We start from the raw sequence: 12,994 nt of genomic DNA on the forward strand, positions 1-12,994 counted from the left end.
TCTAAGGCAAGTGCCGCGGGCTATGGAGGTCGTGGCAAGTATCCGGACCCTCCCATCGAGCTAGCCTCGTGCTCTTGCGTCAATAATAATAATAATACTTAATTAGCATACATATATTCTGGGAGACCCAAGCCTGCAAGGGCCGCAGAAGGCAGTGTGCCCATACCAATAGGCCTGCGGGCCCAGCCTGGCTCTCAATGTTCATAGCTATTCACCACAGACTACACCAGTGCTGCACTACGCAGTCCATTGGGCAACCCTCATTATAGTCCTGAGTTCGTCGTCATCGGGCAGGGATGTTCCAGTGTAGTCAGATGGGAGCTGGCGCCATCGAGCTGCTGCACGGGGCAGCCAAGGTGAGCCACGGCGTTGCGTGCGCGTAAGGAGCGGCTTAAGACGGCCTGTTTGTTGGCTCAGGCGAGGACCGTAGGGCAATTCTTGGTGGCCTGGGGACATAACTCGGCACATCAGTCGTACTGTTGAGGCCCGTACTCTTGAATCAAGGGGTTGCCAGGAGGCATGCCGGAGCAGGTTGGTGGAGGAAATCCCAGCATAGGGGAGTTGCTCCCTCTTCGGCGTAGTACGGCGATAAAAGGTGTATGCCACGCGACGTTGGACGCTGGCGAGATTTGTTTGAAGTGCCTTGGACTGGGGCAACCATACGGCAGCGCAGTATTCAAGGGTAGGTAGAACGAGCGCTGTGTACCAACTTCGAAATGCACTACTTGGCATTCCATTGGTCACGCGTGTCACGAAACCCAGCAGGCGGCAGGACTTGGACAAAGTGCGATTGGTGTGCATGGAAAAGTTCAGCCGAGAGTCAAGCTCGACTCCAAGCACAACTGCCGTGTTGGCTCGGCTTATTACATGCTGCCCAAGCTTTAGAGAAGGTGCTTGGAGAGAAAACGGTGGGCGACTTGAACTAGTGAAGGTAACTGTTGAGCATTTATCTGCATTGATGGGGAGATGGTGCAGCTGTGTCCAGTACAGACAACGGTCAAGGTTAGCCTGAATACTGACGTAATCGGCAGGAGAGCGGAGGGGTTGGAGCAGGGAGATGTCGTCGGCGCACAGGATAGGAGTGGATGCCAAGTTATCTGTAAGGCTGTCGATGAAAATGGTGAACAAGGTAGGGCCAAGGACGCTGCCCTGTGGGACGCCGGAAAGAACAGGAACAGCTGTTGAGGAAGCGCCTCGGTAGATAACTCGCTGGGAACGGCCAGTGAGAAAAGAACCGAGCCAGTGAAGCAAGGGCCCACGCAGCCCTTTGAGCTCAGCACTCGCTAACAACCCAGGATGGGGAAGCCGGTCAAAGGTCCGAGAGAGATCGAGCTGGACCAACTCGACGGGTGTGCGGCCGTCAAGGTGCGCACTGATGGTGTGAACCAGAGTACCAAGGGCGGTTTCACAGCTGCGGCCGCGACAGAACCCATGCTGTGAGGGTGACAGAAGGCTATTGCTCTCAAGGTGAAGGCGAATTTTAGAGTTGAGAATTCGCTCGAACGTGCGGCACAAGACTGAGGTGGATGCAATGGGGCGGTATGAAGACAAATGATCAGCGCGAGCGCCATGTCCTTTGTGTACTGGTGTGACATGGGCCATTTTCCACAAACGAGCGGTAACACCAGAGTCCAGTATACGCTGGAACATCCGGCAAAGGGCTGGGGCCATGAAGGGAGCTGTGGTCTTAAGTACAAGAGGGTGGATACCATCAGGGCCAGGGTACTGGAAAGGACGGAGCTGGGACACAGCTTCAAGGACGTCGTCAGTAGTTATCGTAAAGGAGGATATAATGGATGTAGGCTGACCAGTTGTGGCGGTATCAGGGGCATTAGTAGTCGTTCTAGAGGGGGCCAGCGGGTTCGCACAACAAGAACTGGTCCAGACTGCAGCAAACTGCTTGTTAAAGGCTTCAGCTATGTCGGATGGGCACGAGAGCAAGTCGCCAGCGACAGAGAAGGAGGGGTGCAGCGCCTGCTTCCGCTGTGAGTTAACAAATGCCCAAAATAATTTAGGCTCTTTCAGCGCACGAGCAGCGATGTCCTCAGTGAAGGCAAGGTGTGCTACACGTATACGTTTCTTGACGTCACGCTGAATGTCCTTTGCATCAGCGAGATCCTTTGGGGAGCGGCTCCGTCTCACCTTCCGGAACATTCTATCTTTCTGCTTGCAGAGGGAAATGATTTTGGGTGTGAGCCAGGGCGCGCGGTGTGAGCGATGGGCACGCTTGAGTGGCACAGTGTCGCTTGTAAGGGCGGTCATCAGAAATGCGTAGGTCTCGCACATGTCATCAATGTCGTGTTCTGAAAGCAGGGCGTCCCAGGGAACAAGGCATACAAGCCGATGAAGGTGCCCAAAGTCGAGCTTACTGAAGGCACGGACAAGCCGAATGTGCTTCCCTCGAGTAGAAAGGGACAGGCATGTCGATACCTGAATGGCTCTGTGGTCAGAGTTGCTGAGGCCAGCAGTGGCAGCACATTCGCGGACGAGAGTTGGATTAAGAGTAAAGCAGAGGTCAAGGAATGACGGTTTTCCTGTATTAGCTGTGTACGTAGCCTCTGCGCACAGCTGTGTGAAGCCACTTGTGTCGAACAGGTCCAGAAGCATGTCAGATGTGGGGTCTTGTGGCAGTGGGGACAGAGGATCGGTCCAGTCGATGTGGGCGTTAAAGTCGCCGAGAACGTAGACGTTGTGATACGTGCTGCGAAGGGTTGCAATGCGCTCCCCCGAGCTTCGGAGCAGGCTGTATGACTCGGCACGGAGAGCAGGAGGGCAGTAAACGGAGGCCACGAGGTACCTCCGCTGCTTGACTGTGATTTCAATGAACAGCGCTTCCAAGCCATCCCTTTCGAGGTCCTCAACTCGGCGACACTGGAGTGAGTTTGGTACAGTAATCATGACGCCGCACCCGCGGGAAGTCGTTCGGTCCTTTCGGAAAACAACGTACTCAGGGGGAGCGAGCTGGCTGTCGTGGATGGATGGGTCCAGCCATGTTTCGCAGAGGGCGAAGATCGTGCGTGGCATCGTGGCCGTAGTTGCTTGGAGCTCAGGAAGTTTGTTACGGACTGACCGGGCGTTGCAAAACCAGAGTGTCGGCTGCTGCGACGAGACGTGTGTCGCATTGGGTGCCTGGTACACCGCTGACGATGTTGCACTCGACGTTTCGGAGCCGGCGAAGAGGGAGTCGTCGAAGTTGACACACGGCGCAATGCCACGGTTCGTGGGAGTGAGACAGCCGGCGGTAAGCGGAGATGGTGACCCCCTCACAGCCGCGGTGCAGCCACTTATCGCAGCCGTCACATTTGTAGGGCTGCAACGTTGTCGTAAACAACTCGGTCACAGCGGGGGCAGACGGCTTTGTAGGTGGTCCGGGGTTGGGGCTGACATCACCACAGAGCAGCAACGCGAGCAACCACAAAGGAGAGCTGTTAGGCTTAGTCCGTAGAGGCCGGTACGGCGACACAAGAGGAAAACGAGGACTATTTCGCATTAGGTGCCCATGTGTTGAGAGCACAGCACCAACCTGACTAGAAACGGTAAGATGGACAGGTGGGACAGGCTGCGAGATACGAGAACTGGTTATAAAAATGCAGAGCAGGAACGGAAGAACACCAAGCGCCATGGCTTGGCTTGGGGCCATGGCTTGGCTTGGCTTGGCGCAATAACGTGCATCCACCCTCTTGTTCAGCAAATATAGTGGTCATGTACGGCGGAAGGTAGTCAATCCGGTAGAACATCTGGTCGAAAAGTGAGGAGGCCGTTCGACATGGTCGATGAAAAGGGGCTGCAACCCGGTCCTCCGTGTACCTCAAAGGTGTGCGCTAACGGGGCTATGAATGCGTCGTTCCTTTTTATTTCAGCGAACCTTTGGCAGTTGTTGCGAGCGGGAGTATGGTTGCGAGGTGTTTCTTAGTGCGTTGTTTTAGCGGGCGTTGGAATGATGATTTGCAGTAAAGTTTCTAGGAGCGATCGGCTCTATAAGGCTAAGTTGAAGACCAAAATACGTTCCTATGCGCAAGGTATAAAATAACAATAACGCGCGAAATTCGAGGTATAACCTTCGTAAGTACGTATTAGCGCTTCTTTCAGGGTTGTGCGTATAGCCCGACACCGTTAGGCGGCGCTGCTCGCTCTTTGCGCCTCCTTGTCTCGTGCCGGCTTCCCTTAGTGTTCTCCCCTTGTTTTCACTCATGAGCGCATCCCTCTTTCAAGCAGGCATTTCTGGGTGTCTTGCTACACCGATTGCAGCGAAACTGCATAAACTATTCGCCCTTTATAAAGCCCATGACTTCTGTGACAACCATTTTTTTTAGAACAAAAAGGTAACACGCACGAGATAGGTACACGGAGGTATGAGTGAAGAAGGCATTGAACAATAATGAACAGCAACGGGGGTCGAGAGGGAGCCCCCTAATCCACAGCGCACCTTCATGACGGCCGCAGACTTTGCTTTGCAAGTGTCATCTTATTGCAGCCATGTGCTGAGCTATATTTGCCCTTTTGAAGACGAAAGCCATTATGCGCCTGTAAGTTTACTGCGCGGTAGTATATGCGTGTCCTCTTTCCGTCAGAATACAACACGTGTAAACAGAGCCAAAGGGGGCAGGATAACGGGGAGTGCTGGGCCAGTCATCGCACTGTGCGAGCACGACGAAGAGCAGCAAGGCCCCCATCGCATGGCGCCGTTTTCGGGGCCTTCGAGTTACACGTGGCTGTAAAGCCATGTCCTGTGCGACCTTGTCGGAGACTCACCGGAAAGACTGCGTCGCGAGACTGGACTGCCGAAACACCCGCACACCACGCCGCTCGCTAGAGTTCCCACAGCGTGATTTCGGTGTTTGAAAAAAAAAATAGTGAAGGGAAGCGCGGCCCCTTCCGTAATGCCGAGACGGAAGCTAGGAAGGAGCGCCTCAGCATTCATATAAAACACCTCGCGGCATGAGCGGGAAATTTTTGAAGCTGGTGCAATAACGATGTTTGAGGGCTGTATTAGGGAGTCTAATGACGTTACATTTCTCTCAGGTGGCAACACGACCACACGTGATTTTTTTAACGCCCTTCAGCGGCGTTTTGCTTCTTTTCTAAACTCACTCCCCTCATCAGGAGACGAGTGATGGCCCTGTGAGCCTGCTGAGGAAGGAAATGGAAGCCTCGAAGAGGTGTCCTGCGACCAGGCAGCGCGGAGGGAAAAGAGTGCGCGGAAGGAGAGCACTCACCGAATACTGCGGAAGACCTCTCCTCCAGATCCGATGCGTAGAAAGGTGTTGGGCGTCGTGGCCGCATGAAAGTAGGCGCTCTTCTCGTTGGCGAAGAAGGTGTCGGGTACCCAGATCTTCTCGGCCACTTCAGCGCCTACAGTCATGCTCTCTAAGTCGGGGCTTTTCTGGAACGAGAGTCGCTCGTCCCGCCACGACTGTCGGAAATAGAAGTCCGAAGTAAAGTCCTGCGAGGAGAAGAGGGAGGGAAAAATGGGCCGGAAATGGGGGAAAGCCTTAGCGCAACACACGGCGTACTTGCCTCGCTTGTTCCACGCTCTAGAAAACCAAGAACAGAAAAAATGGCCGCGTATCTGCTCCTTTCGTTGCATATGTCGACAAAAGACGATAGTCTGCCATCCTCCCAAAAAGAAAGAAAAAATTCTTTGTGCGTAACAGGATTGAGAGGCAGCATAATCCTGGAGACAAAAAAAAAGAATTTGGCATGAAAAACACAGTAATCGGATACGGTTTCTCCAAAAAGTAGAAGTTGAAAGATCTAGCCCGGGCAAAATTCTTTTGAATATCATCAACTAGCTAGGGCCACATGTCTGGTGAAACACCATCTTCGGTGAATTTGACGCCGAGAATCTTCAGATATCGAAATATTTTTAAGTTATGACTTGGGGCGAGTGTAGCGTTTCTAAGAGGGAAGACAGCACATTTTGTGACATTTAACTCGGCACCTGAAAGTCGGGCATAAGACTCTAAGTCTCCTAAAACAGCCGCGAGGCTATCTGTGCCCCGGATAAAAATAGCGACGTCATCTGCGTATGCAGACACTTTAGCAAAGCCTTGTCTGGGCAAAGGGAGACCCCTAATTGTGGAGCGGTCGACGAGTTTTCTGATGAAGGGGTGCAGACATGATACAAAAACTCGCGGCAACAAGATGCATCCTTGTCTGACGCCTCTATGAATTGCCAAAGTGAAACAGAACTGCGCAATAGTCTTATCCACAATAGCCACAACCAAATCTAAACGCCGGATTCCGATGTTGATGTTCATACTTGTCAACACTGTTGAACAAGAACAAGACATTACGCAAATATAAGGCAAAAAATTAGGCCCATCTCCCCGCGAGGGGGACTCAAGTAAATGCGTCGCATAGGGGGGTGGGTGTATTGCGTTAACGTTTAATGTTTGGGGAGTTGGTGGTAGTGAATGCGTTGTATCAGCAGCTTCTTGACGTAGTTTGAATGAGTCAAGGATATAAGGCGCGTTCGTAGCCTCCCATTCTGTTCGGCTTTGCGGCGCAGTGGGTAGAGCACCATGTACATTGCGTTCCGCCCGCAGGGTCGAGGGATCGAAACCAGGTGCCGGATAGTATTTTAGGGGCGAAGCTCCTAAAGCCATGGGTCTGTCCATCCCTTGTGTCTCGTGGTACGTGACCGCCGCATGCTTTCGGAGATGTCGCAAAGTGGGCCGCGTTGCACGCGCAAGAACCGGCTGCAACCGGCAGCGCAAACTCGGCACCGGGAGCGCGAGCTTGTCTGTGTTCGCCAACGGAGGCGCGAGCGCACGTGCACTGCGAGGGGGAGGTCACGCAAGAGATCACGCCACGAACGCAGGCAGTCGTTCTCGGAGATCGAACGAGACGCAAGGACCTTTGCTCGTTTCCTCTCGTTTTGTTCGGGCACAAGTTAGCCATAAATAAAAGTTCATTCTTTACCGTTGTGTCCCATCCTACGTGACAAATTGTGGTGGAGTCAAGGATATAAGGCGCGTTCGTAGCCTCCCATTCTTTGTCGGCTTTGTGGCGCAGTGGGTAGAGCACCATGTACATTGAATTCCGCCCGCAGGGTCGAGGGATCGAAACCAGGCGCCGGATAGTATTTTTTTATATAGTGTAGGGGGAGGGGTGCGGACTACGACTACGGACGTCAACGCGGGTGACATCGTGAGTTACTGAAATGCTCTGCATTTAAAAATGAATACGTACATGAGTGATATTTGCAGTGTTCCTTTATTTAAAAAATCACTGTGATGGGGAGTGCTAATTTGAAGCATGTTATATGCCCTAACCACCATCACCTCTTCATCCTCGCCGATCAGAATAAAAATTACCGGGCGAAAGAACCAATGCAAACACGGGATCGCGGGCGGTGGCGAAAAGGGGGGATTAAACGCCATTCTTCGATTTCCTCTCCCTAAACCCCTCTTTCCTCCCCCGTGCAAACATTTTGCCAAATTGTGGCCTGTCGAGAGGAGATGTGGTTTAGATACGACCTTGACTTGCGTATTGACGGGAAGACATTACGAAACTGCGAGAGTTAGCCCAGCAAATGCTATTGAGCTCAAACCGAAGTACACTATATACGGAAAAAATTGCTGCGGCTTATTTCAGCTAACCTTGGATATGCAAAGCAAGAGCTTGGCTTAGTCTGGATGAGCTTCGGTTTCGCTTGGTTAAACCTTCGATTTAGCTGTATTGCCGACCACGTCTAAAAGCCGTTCGGTTCCGTGCAACGCTCACAGAAGGAGGCCTGGCGAACGCGGTGTTGCTTCGTGGCGAAAGCACCGTTCCTCTTCGCCGGGCGCGAGACGAGTCACGTTGCTCGAAACGACCCAGCGCCGCATGCATGGGAGGCTGCGGGGGTGGTTCGCTGCTTCAGCTGCAGCGGCGGTGGCGACCGCTGTCGGCGCCCGCAGGCGCCAACAGCGGGCCCGGCGAATCACGTGACGCGCTTCGAGGGGTGTGTCGACAGAGGTGTGCTCTGCGGTCAAAAGGACATTTGCGCATCCTCCATGAAATCGCTGGACGAAAGTAGCGGAGCTTTGCTTTAAAAGAAAGACGTATCCTACAGCATGATTACGTCAATTCTGCATAGCGCACTCTTAAAACGCCACGGTACTGCGAGTAATGTGGATCCGGTCTCTCAAAATGGTACATTTTTAGCGGGAAGGCTGCTGAAGAGATCAGTATTGTTGAGATTGTTCTATATCCGTTCCTGGTTAGACTTGTTCTTGATTGGCGCCTCTCCCCTCCCCCTTCTCTGAGTTATAGTGCTTGTAGAGTTGCTGTACGACCCATTTTCAGAAAAACGAATCCCATAGCTTGTTATCAGTTTTCATTCGACAGAAAAGAAAACGGTTTGAAAAGCGCGCAGTAGATTGCATTTTTCGCTCTTTTTTTTTCTTCTCATTGCTCTCCGTGAACAAGCATTTTCCCGGCCAGCCATAAAACGACACTGACACGGGGACGCGGATTACTTTGCACTCGGCGCTAAGGAAACTTGAATCTTTTCGGAAAACGTCGGCAAATTTCAGCTCGCTTCCGTCGTAAATAAAGCCTCGCCCTTAGGGAGAAACGGGACGAGCGCGAAAAAGGAAGCTCTCCGATTTCGTTTCGTGATCCGCGCAGCACGCACTTGGCGTCGGCGGGATCGAAAGACCATGATTGGCGCACTTTACGACGATGAGGCGAGCGGCAGCCTCGTGGCGGCAATAAAGACGCGCAGCTTCTCTGTAGTGCAGGAACGCTCGAACGAGATCGCCATTTCTTAGCCGGGGAAGGAGTAAGTCGCTTACGCCCCTTGAACCAACTCATTCTTGCCCGACGTACGAAAAAAACAACAGTGGGGCGTAAAATATCGCTCCTGCATCTGCCATCACGACCTGCGTCATGCACCAGCCTGGTTCCGACGGAAACACTTACCGTCGGCGTTCGCGTGCAGTAATTCTGGCTAACGCCCTTATATGTTTACCTGCGCGTGTAAGGATTGCTATCTTCCCGATAGTTTTCTCGCAAATGACTCTCCGCTACTTACAATGTTGCAAGTACGACGAAAACGAACTTTAAAGAGTTGGCTGCTGGCGCCTGCGTTGCGTTCGGACCTTCGATGTGCAGCGGCTGCATCTTACAATTTTTTTGTGCTCTAAGTAAAACGTCATGGGCGGACATGTGGTTTGATTGCATAGCATTCTTTGCCAAGTACCGCCACAGCCTGAACCGTGAAACGCCCTGCACTTCCACAAAAACGGAAATATTGCGGAAGTTCCACCATTAGGCGTTATAATAGCGTAAATGGAGATAACTTGTCGAGCAAAATTTAAAAACAACTGAAAAGCAAGAGAAATAGAAACAAAATACGGGAAATGGCGAACCGTGGAACCCCTAACATTTTTCACTGTAAATGAGGTTGGGTTACGGGCAAAATTGGGCAAGAAAACAGTTATCAGCAGTAGTTGTAACGTAAAATAAAGGGTAACACATAGCACGTCTTGTACAACACGAATCTGCAACGCAACATGCCGCGACTTCTCAGTGATGGAGACAAAGATCAATCGGTAGGGTATAATTTTTAAAGAAATTTGTTTTCTTTTTCGTCGATAGCCTTTCGTAATGTTGGTATGTTGTTAATAATGCCTTTGTATAGCCGCCATGTATGCTTTACGAGCACGCGAGCAAGAAAACGCTTCAGTTATTGTGGTGGCTGATGCCCACTGTAATTATAGACACGAAGCTTACATACTCTTTCCGTGTAACAGGATGAGCTAAAAGGCCGTGGTAAGCGCACTGCAAATAAGATGGAGATCAAACGCAAGCATTCCCGGCCCATTTCTACTGACGTGAAACCTGGGAAGGGGCGAAGCATGCAGTGAATAAGTGTATTCTTGGCGCCTTGGCGTTTTTGCCAACGGAGATGAAAACGTTCGGGGGCACAGGTATACAGCTATGCTGTAAAAGTCTCTTGTTTTTGGAGCACGAAGCTCTCAAGCGCAAGGCGTAAACGACTGTCTCGGTGCTTTAGTATCGTGACTACTTGAGACGACGGTTATGACGACGACATCCAAACCCCTAACGGACTTCGCCCCCAAAATTGTTGTTAACCTCATCTGCGTAACCTCCACAATCAGAGGTGACAATTTGGAGGAGTCGATGTTACACTAGAAACCTTTCGCGGTCTAACCAGCTCTGGGTATCAAGATGGTGCTTGTTTGTTAAATGGGAGGAAGCTTTGTGAACGCAGGAAGTACATAAATGCCTCGTGTTAAATTTGCAATTGTGTGCCCGTCATAATGGCGATCAATAATATTTATCGCCTAACCGTAACTTTTCTTTCCCAAAATATATTTTCGGTCCTTTTTAAAAGTATATTTTCATTGGCAAAAATGAAAGTGAGAAAAATGAACGTAATGACGCTAGACTCGAGAAGAGTTAGGCTTTGTTGAAACTTTCTCTCCGCTAAAATCCTCAACTGTTGGTGCTAAAAAATCCCTGTCAGTACCCTGCGCTATTTTTTCTTGAACTCACGTACGAAACAGTGTGGGCCCTGAAGCGCATCGCGGGGATTAGCAGTTTTTTGACAGTTTTTTATTCAACCGTGTTTGACGAAGACAAAGTATGGATGCAATTTTTATACCGCAATTTTCTTTATAAATAGGATTGACGCAAAGAATTTGCATGAACGAGTAGCAACACATTATAGAATACAAAATAAATTGTTTTTTTTTTGAAAAATTAACTAACGAATGGCATAGTTACAAGAGACGTGTTCTACTTAACATTTCCACCGCTTAACATTATTATTGTTATATTATTCCCGATTACCTTGTCCAGGGAACTATTTCACATCAAATATTGATCCTATTTCCGCGACTGATTGACACAGCTGCGCTGCAGTTGGTTAAAATAAGAGTACCCGTAGTCCTACTTTCTCACTTGAAATAAGACGGTCTTAATTGTCCTGCTTAAATCGATGGTTTACCTTTATTTGGAGGTCATAAGGCTTTGTCACAAATTCTAATGATACCTTTCGCATCGTTAGAAAGTTGTAACGCGGAATTGTAACGCGGAATGGTATTGCGGCACTATATCAATCCGCCAGCGACTGTGTTACGGTTCCATGAGTTGAATTGAAGATTCACAGGCAATCTGGGGATCTGGTGAAAAAATCATTTAAAGGATACTGTTGCGTTCTAAAAGGCTCTCACAATCTACAATGAGTCGATGGCTGCTGCTCCTGAATTTCGCTTTGCATTATAAGGTTTGATATCTGTATCAGATAGATTTATCGAACACCGTCCGATTCCTTAACCCCCTGCAACATTTCATTTTTAAGACAGAAAATGTGTATTTAGGTTTAGCGTCATTCACATACAGATACACCTTCCTACACCCAGCATCGCTACATTGAAGCTAAATAATTGGGACGTTAGAGTGAACACGGCGCCTTCATGGCATCGGTACACCTTTTCTCGACAACGATTTATTTCGTTTACCTCGCGTAAATGCGTTTGAATAATCTGCAATGTGCTCTCGGACAGTCAGCAGTGAAGGCAAATCGACTCTGCATCTATGTCACTATTAAAAGGGCTATGCAGGCGGCATATCACTTCGCATCAGCGAAAAGACTGCCATGGCGGATAGATAACTATGCTCAACAAAAGCTATATTTAAGCAAGTACAGGAGGGACGAGTATAGAGTGAGTGGCCCTCTGGAGACTTTTTTCATGCTCGCAACGTCCCCGAAAAGCCTCGGTTTTTGCAAGTTTTTGTTCCACAGGTAATGAAATATGATTTCTGCCTAGCGTACGCCCTTAATGACCAACAGTTACCTTGCCTTCGCATTACATGCCCTGCCCGCGTCCATTTCGTCTTCTTAATTTCTACTAGTATGTCCTTAGCACGCGTTTGTTCCCTGACCCACTCCGCTATCTTCTTGTCCCTTAACGTTACACCTATCGTATTCCGTTCCATTGCTCGCTGAGTCGTCCTTAGTCTACGTTGAATCCTCTTAGTGAGCCTCCATGTTTTTGCCCCGTAGGTGAGTACCGGTAAGATGCAGCTGTCATACACTTTCTTCTTCAGGAACAATGGTAGGCCGCCATTCATTGTCTGAGAATGCCTTCCGAATGCACTCCACCCCATTAGTATCTTTCGAATTATCTCTGCCTCATGATTGGGATCTGGGGTCAGAACTTGGCCTAAGTAGACATATATTTTTACCACTTCCACTACCTCACCCCCTATTCCAAACTGCTGTGCTGTTTGCTGCTTTTCGATTTGATCTCGAATGCCTTACCTATCCGGCTATCTGGGCGACTGTGTTCTCCTTCACTTGCTGGGGTATTTTTATTTACTAGAACTGTATCTGATGCTTGAGGGGGGTAGCCAGCGACCCTGTGATGATGCCTTGAGCCTTGATGCCAAGGTAGCATAAGATGACTTCCTGCCAGTTACCCGCCAGTGACTGCACGGGGAGAAAGGGACCTTCTTTTCAACCCCCGGGAACTTCGAGAACTTCATGTGGCACTGTATATCTCACTTTTTGTATGTGTTTTTCGCCTTATGTACACTTATTTTTCGGTATTTATGTGATCTAGCCTAAATTAGCATTACTTTGCATTGTATTGTCCTTGCATTGCATGAGCTTGCCTTTCTGCGTCCGCCTCATGGACGGCTGTCACGTTTTACACAGGAAAACGTTTCCACGATTTCACTTTATGGGAAACCACGTGTTGTTTGGAGCTTTCTTCGAACCTCTTTTATCCCCGCATTCCCCCGCTGCGGTTCCCGTTCCCCTCTGGCTAAACCCTCCGCCCACTCCCCCTCTTCCTTCCTTTTTTCATGTTAACGCTTGCACTAGGCGTCCGTAATTAACTCTGGGCTCTCCCACCCTTTTCTCCTAACCAGTCAATTTCGTCTAGTTCTTGGCATAGTTCTGTATTTTTGAAACTCCCGTGCCCTGATACATGTGGCAGCAATGTGTTAAAAAAATAGCGACAGGTTGCCGTAC

General features: G+C 49.9%; 1 protein-coding gene across 5 annotated transcripts in view; it reads right to left on the reverse strand.

The window, feature by feature from the left end:
* The window catches only part of Rdl (Resistant to dieldrin), a 354,036-nt gene that overhangs the window by 211,292 nt on the left and 129,750 nt on the right, over positions 1-12,994 (reverse strand). For all 5 annotated transcript variants that reach the window (XM_077702173.1, XM_077702176.1, XM_077702174.1 and 2 more), the window contains exon 4: positions 5,217-5,443. In XM_077702173.1, coding sequence (XP_077558299.1) covers positions 5,217-5,443 — 227 coding nt within the window. The remainder of the gene's footprint in view (positions 1-5,216; positions 5,444-12,994) is intronic.

The sequence above is a fragment of the Haemaphysalis longicornis genome, unplaced genomic scaffold, assembly GCF_048455015.1.
Source record: "Haemaphysalis longicornis isolate Haplotype H1 unplaced genomic scaffold, Haemaphysalis longicornis Haplotype H1 scaffold_3, whole genome shotgun sequence".
NCBI lineage: Eukaryota > Metazoa > Arthropoda > Arachnida > Ixodida > Ixodidae > Haemaphysalis > Haemaphysalis longicornis.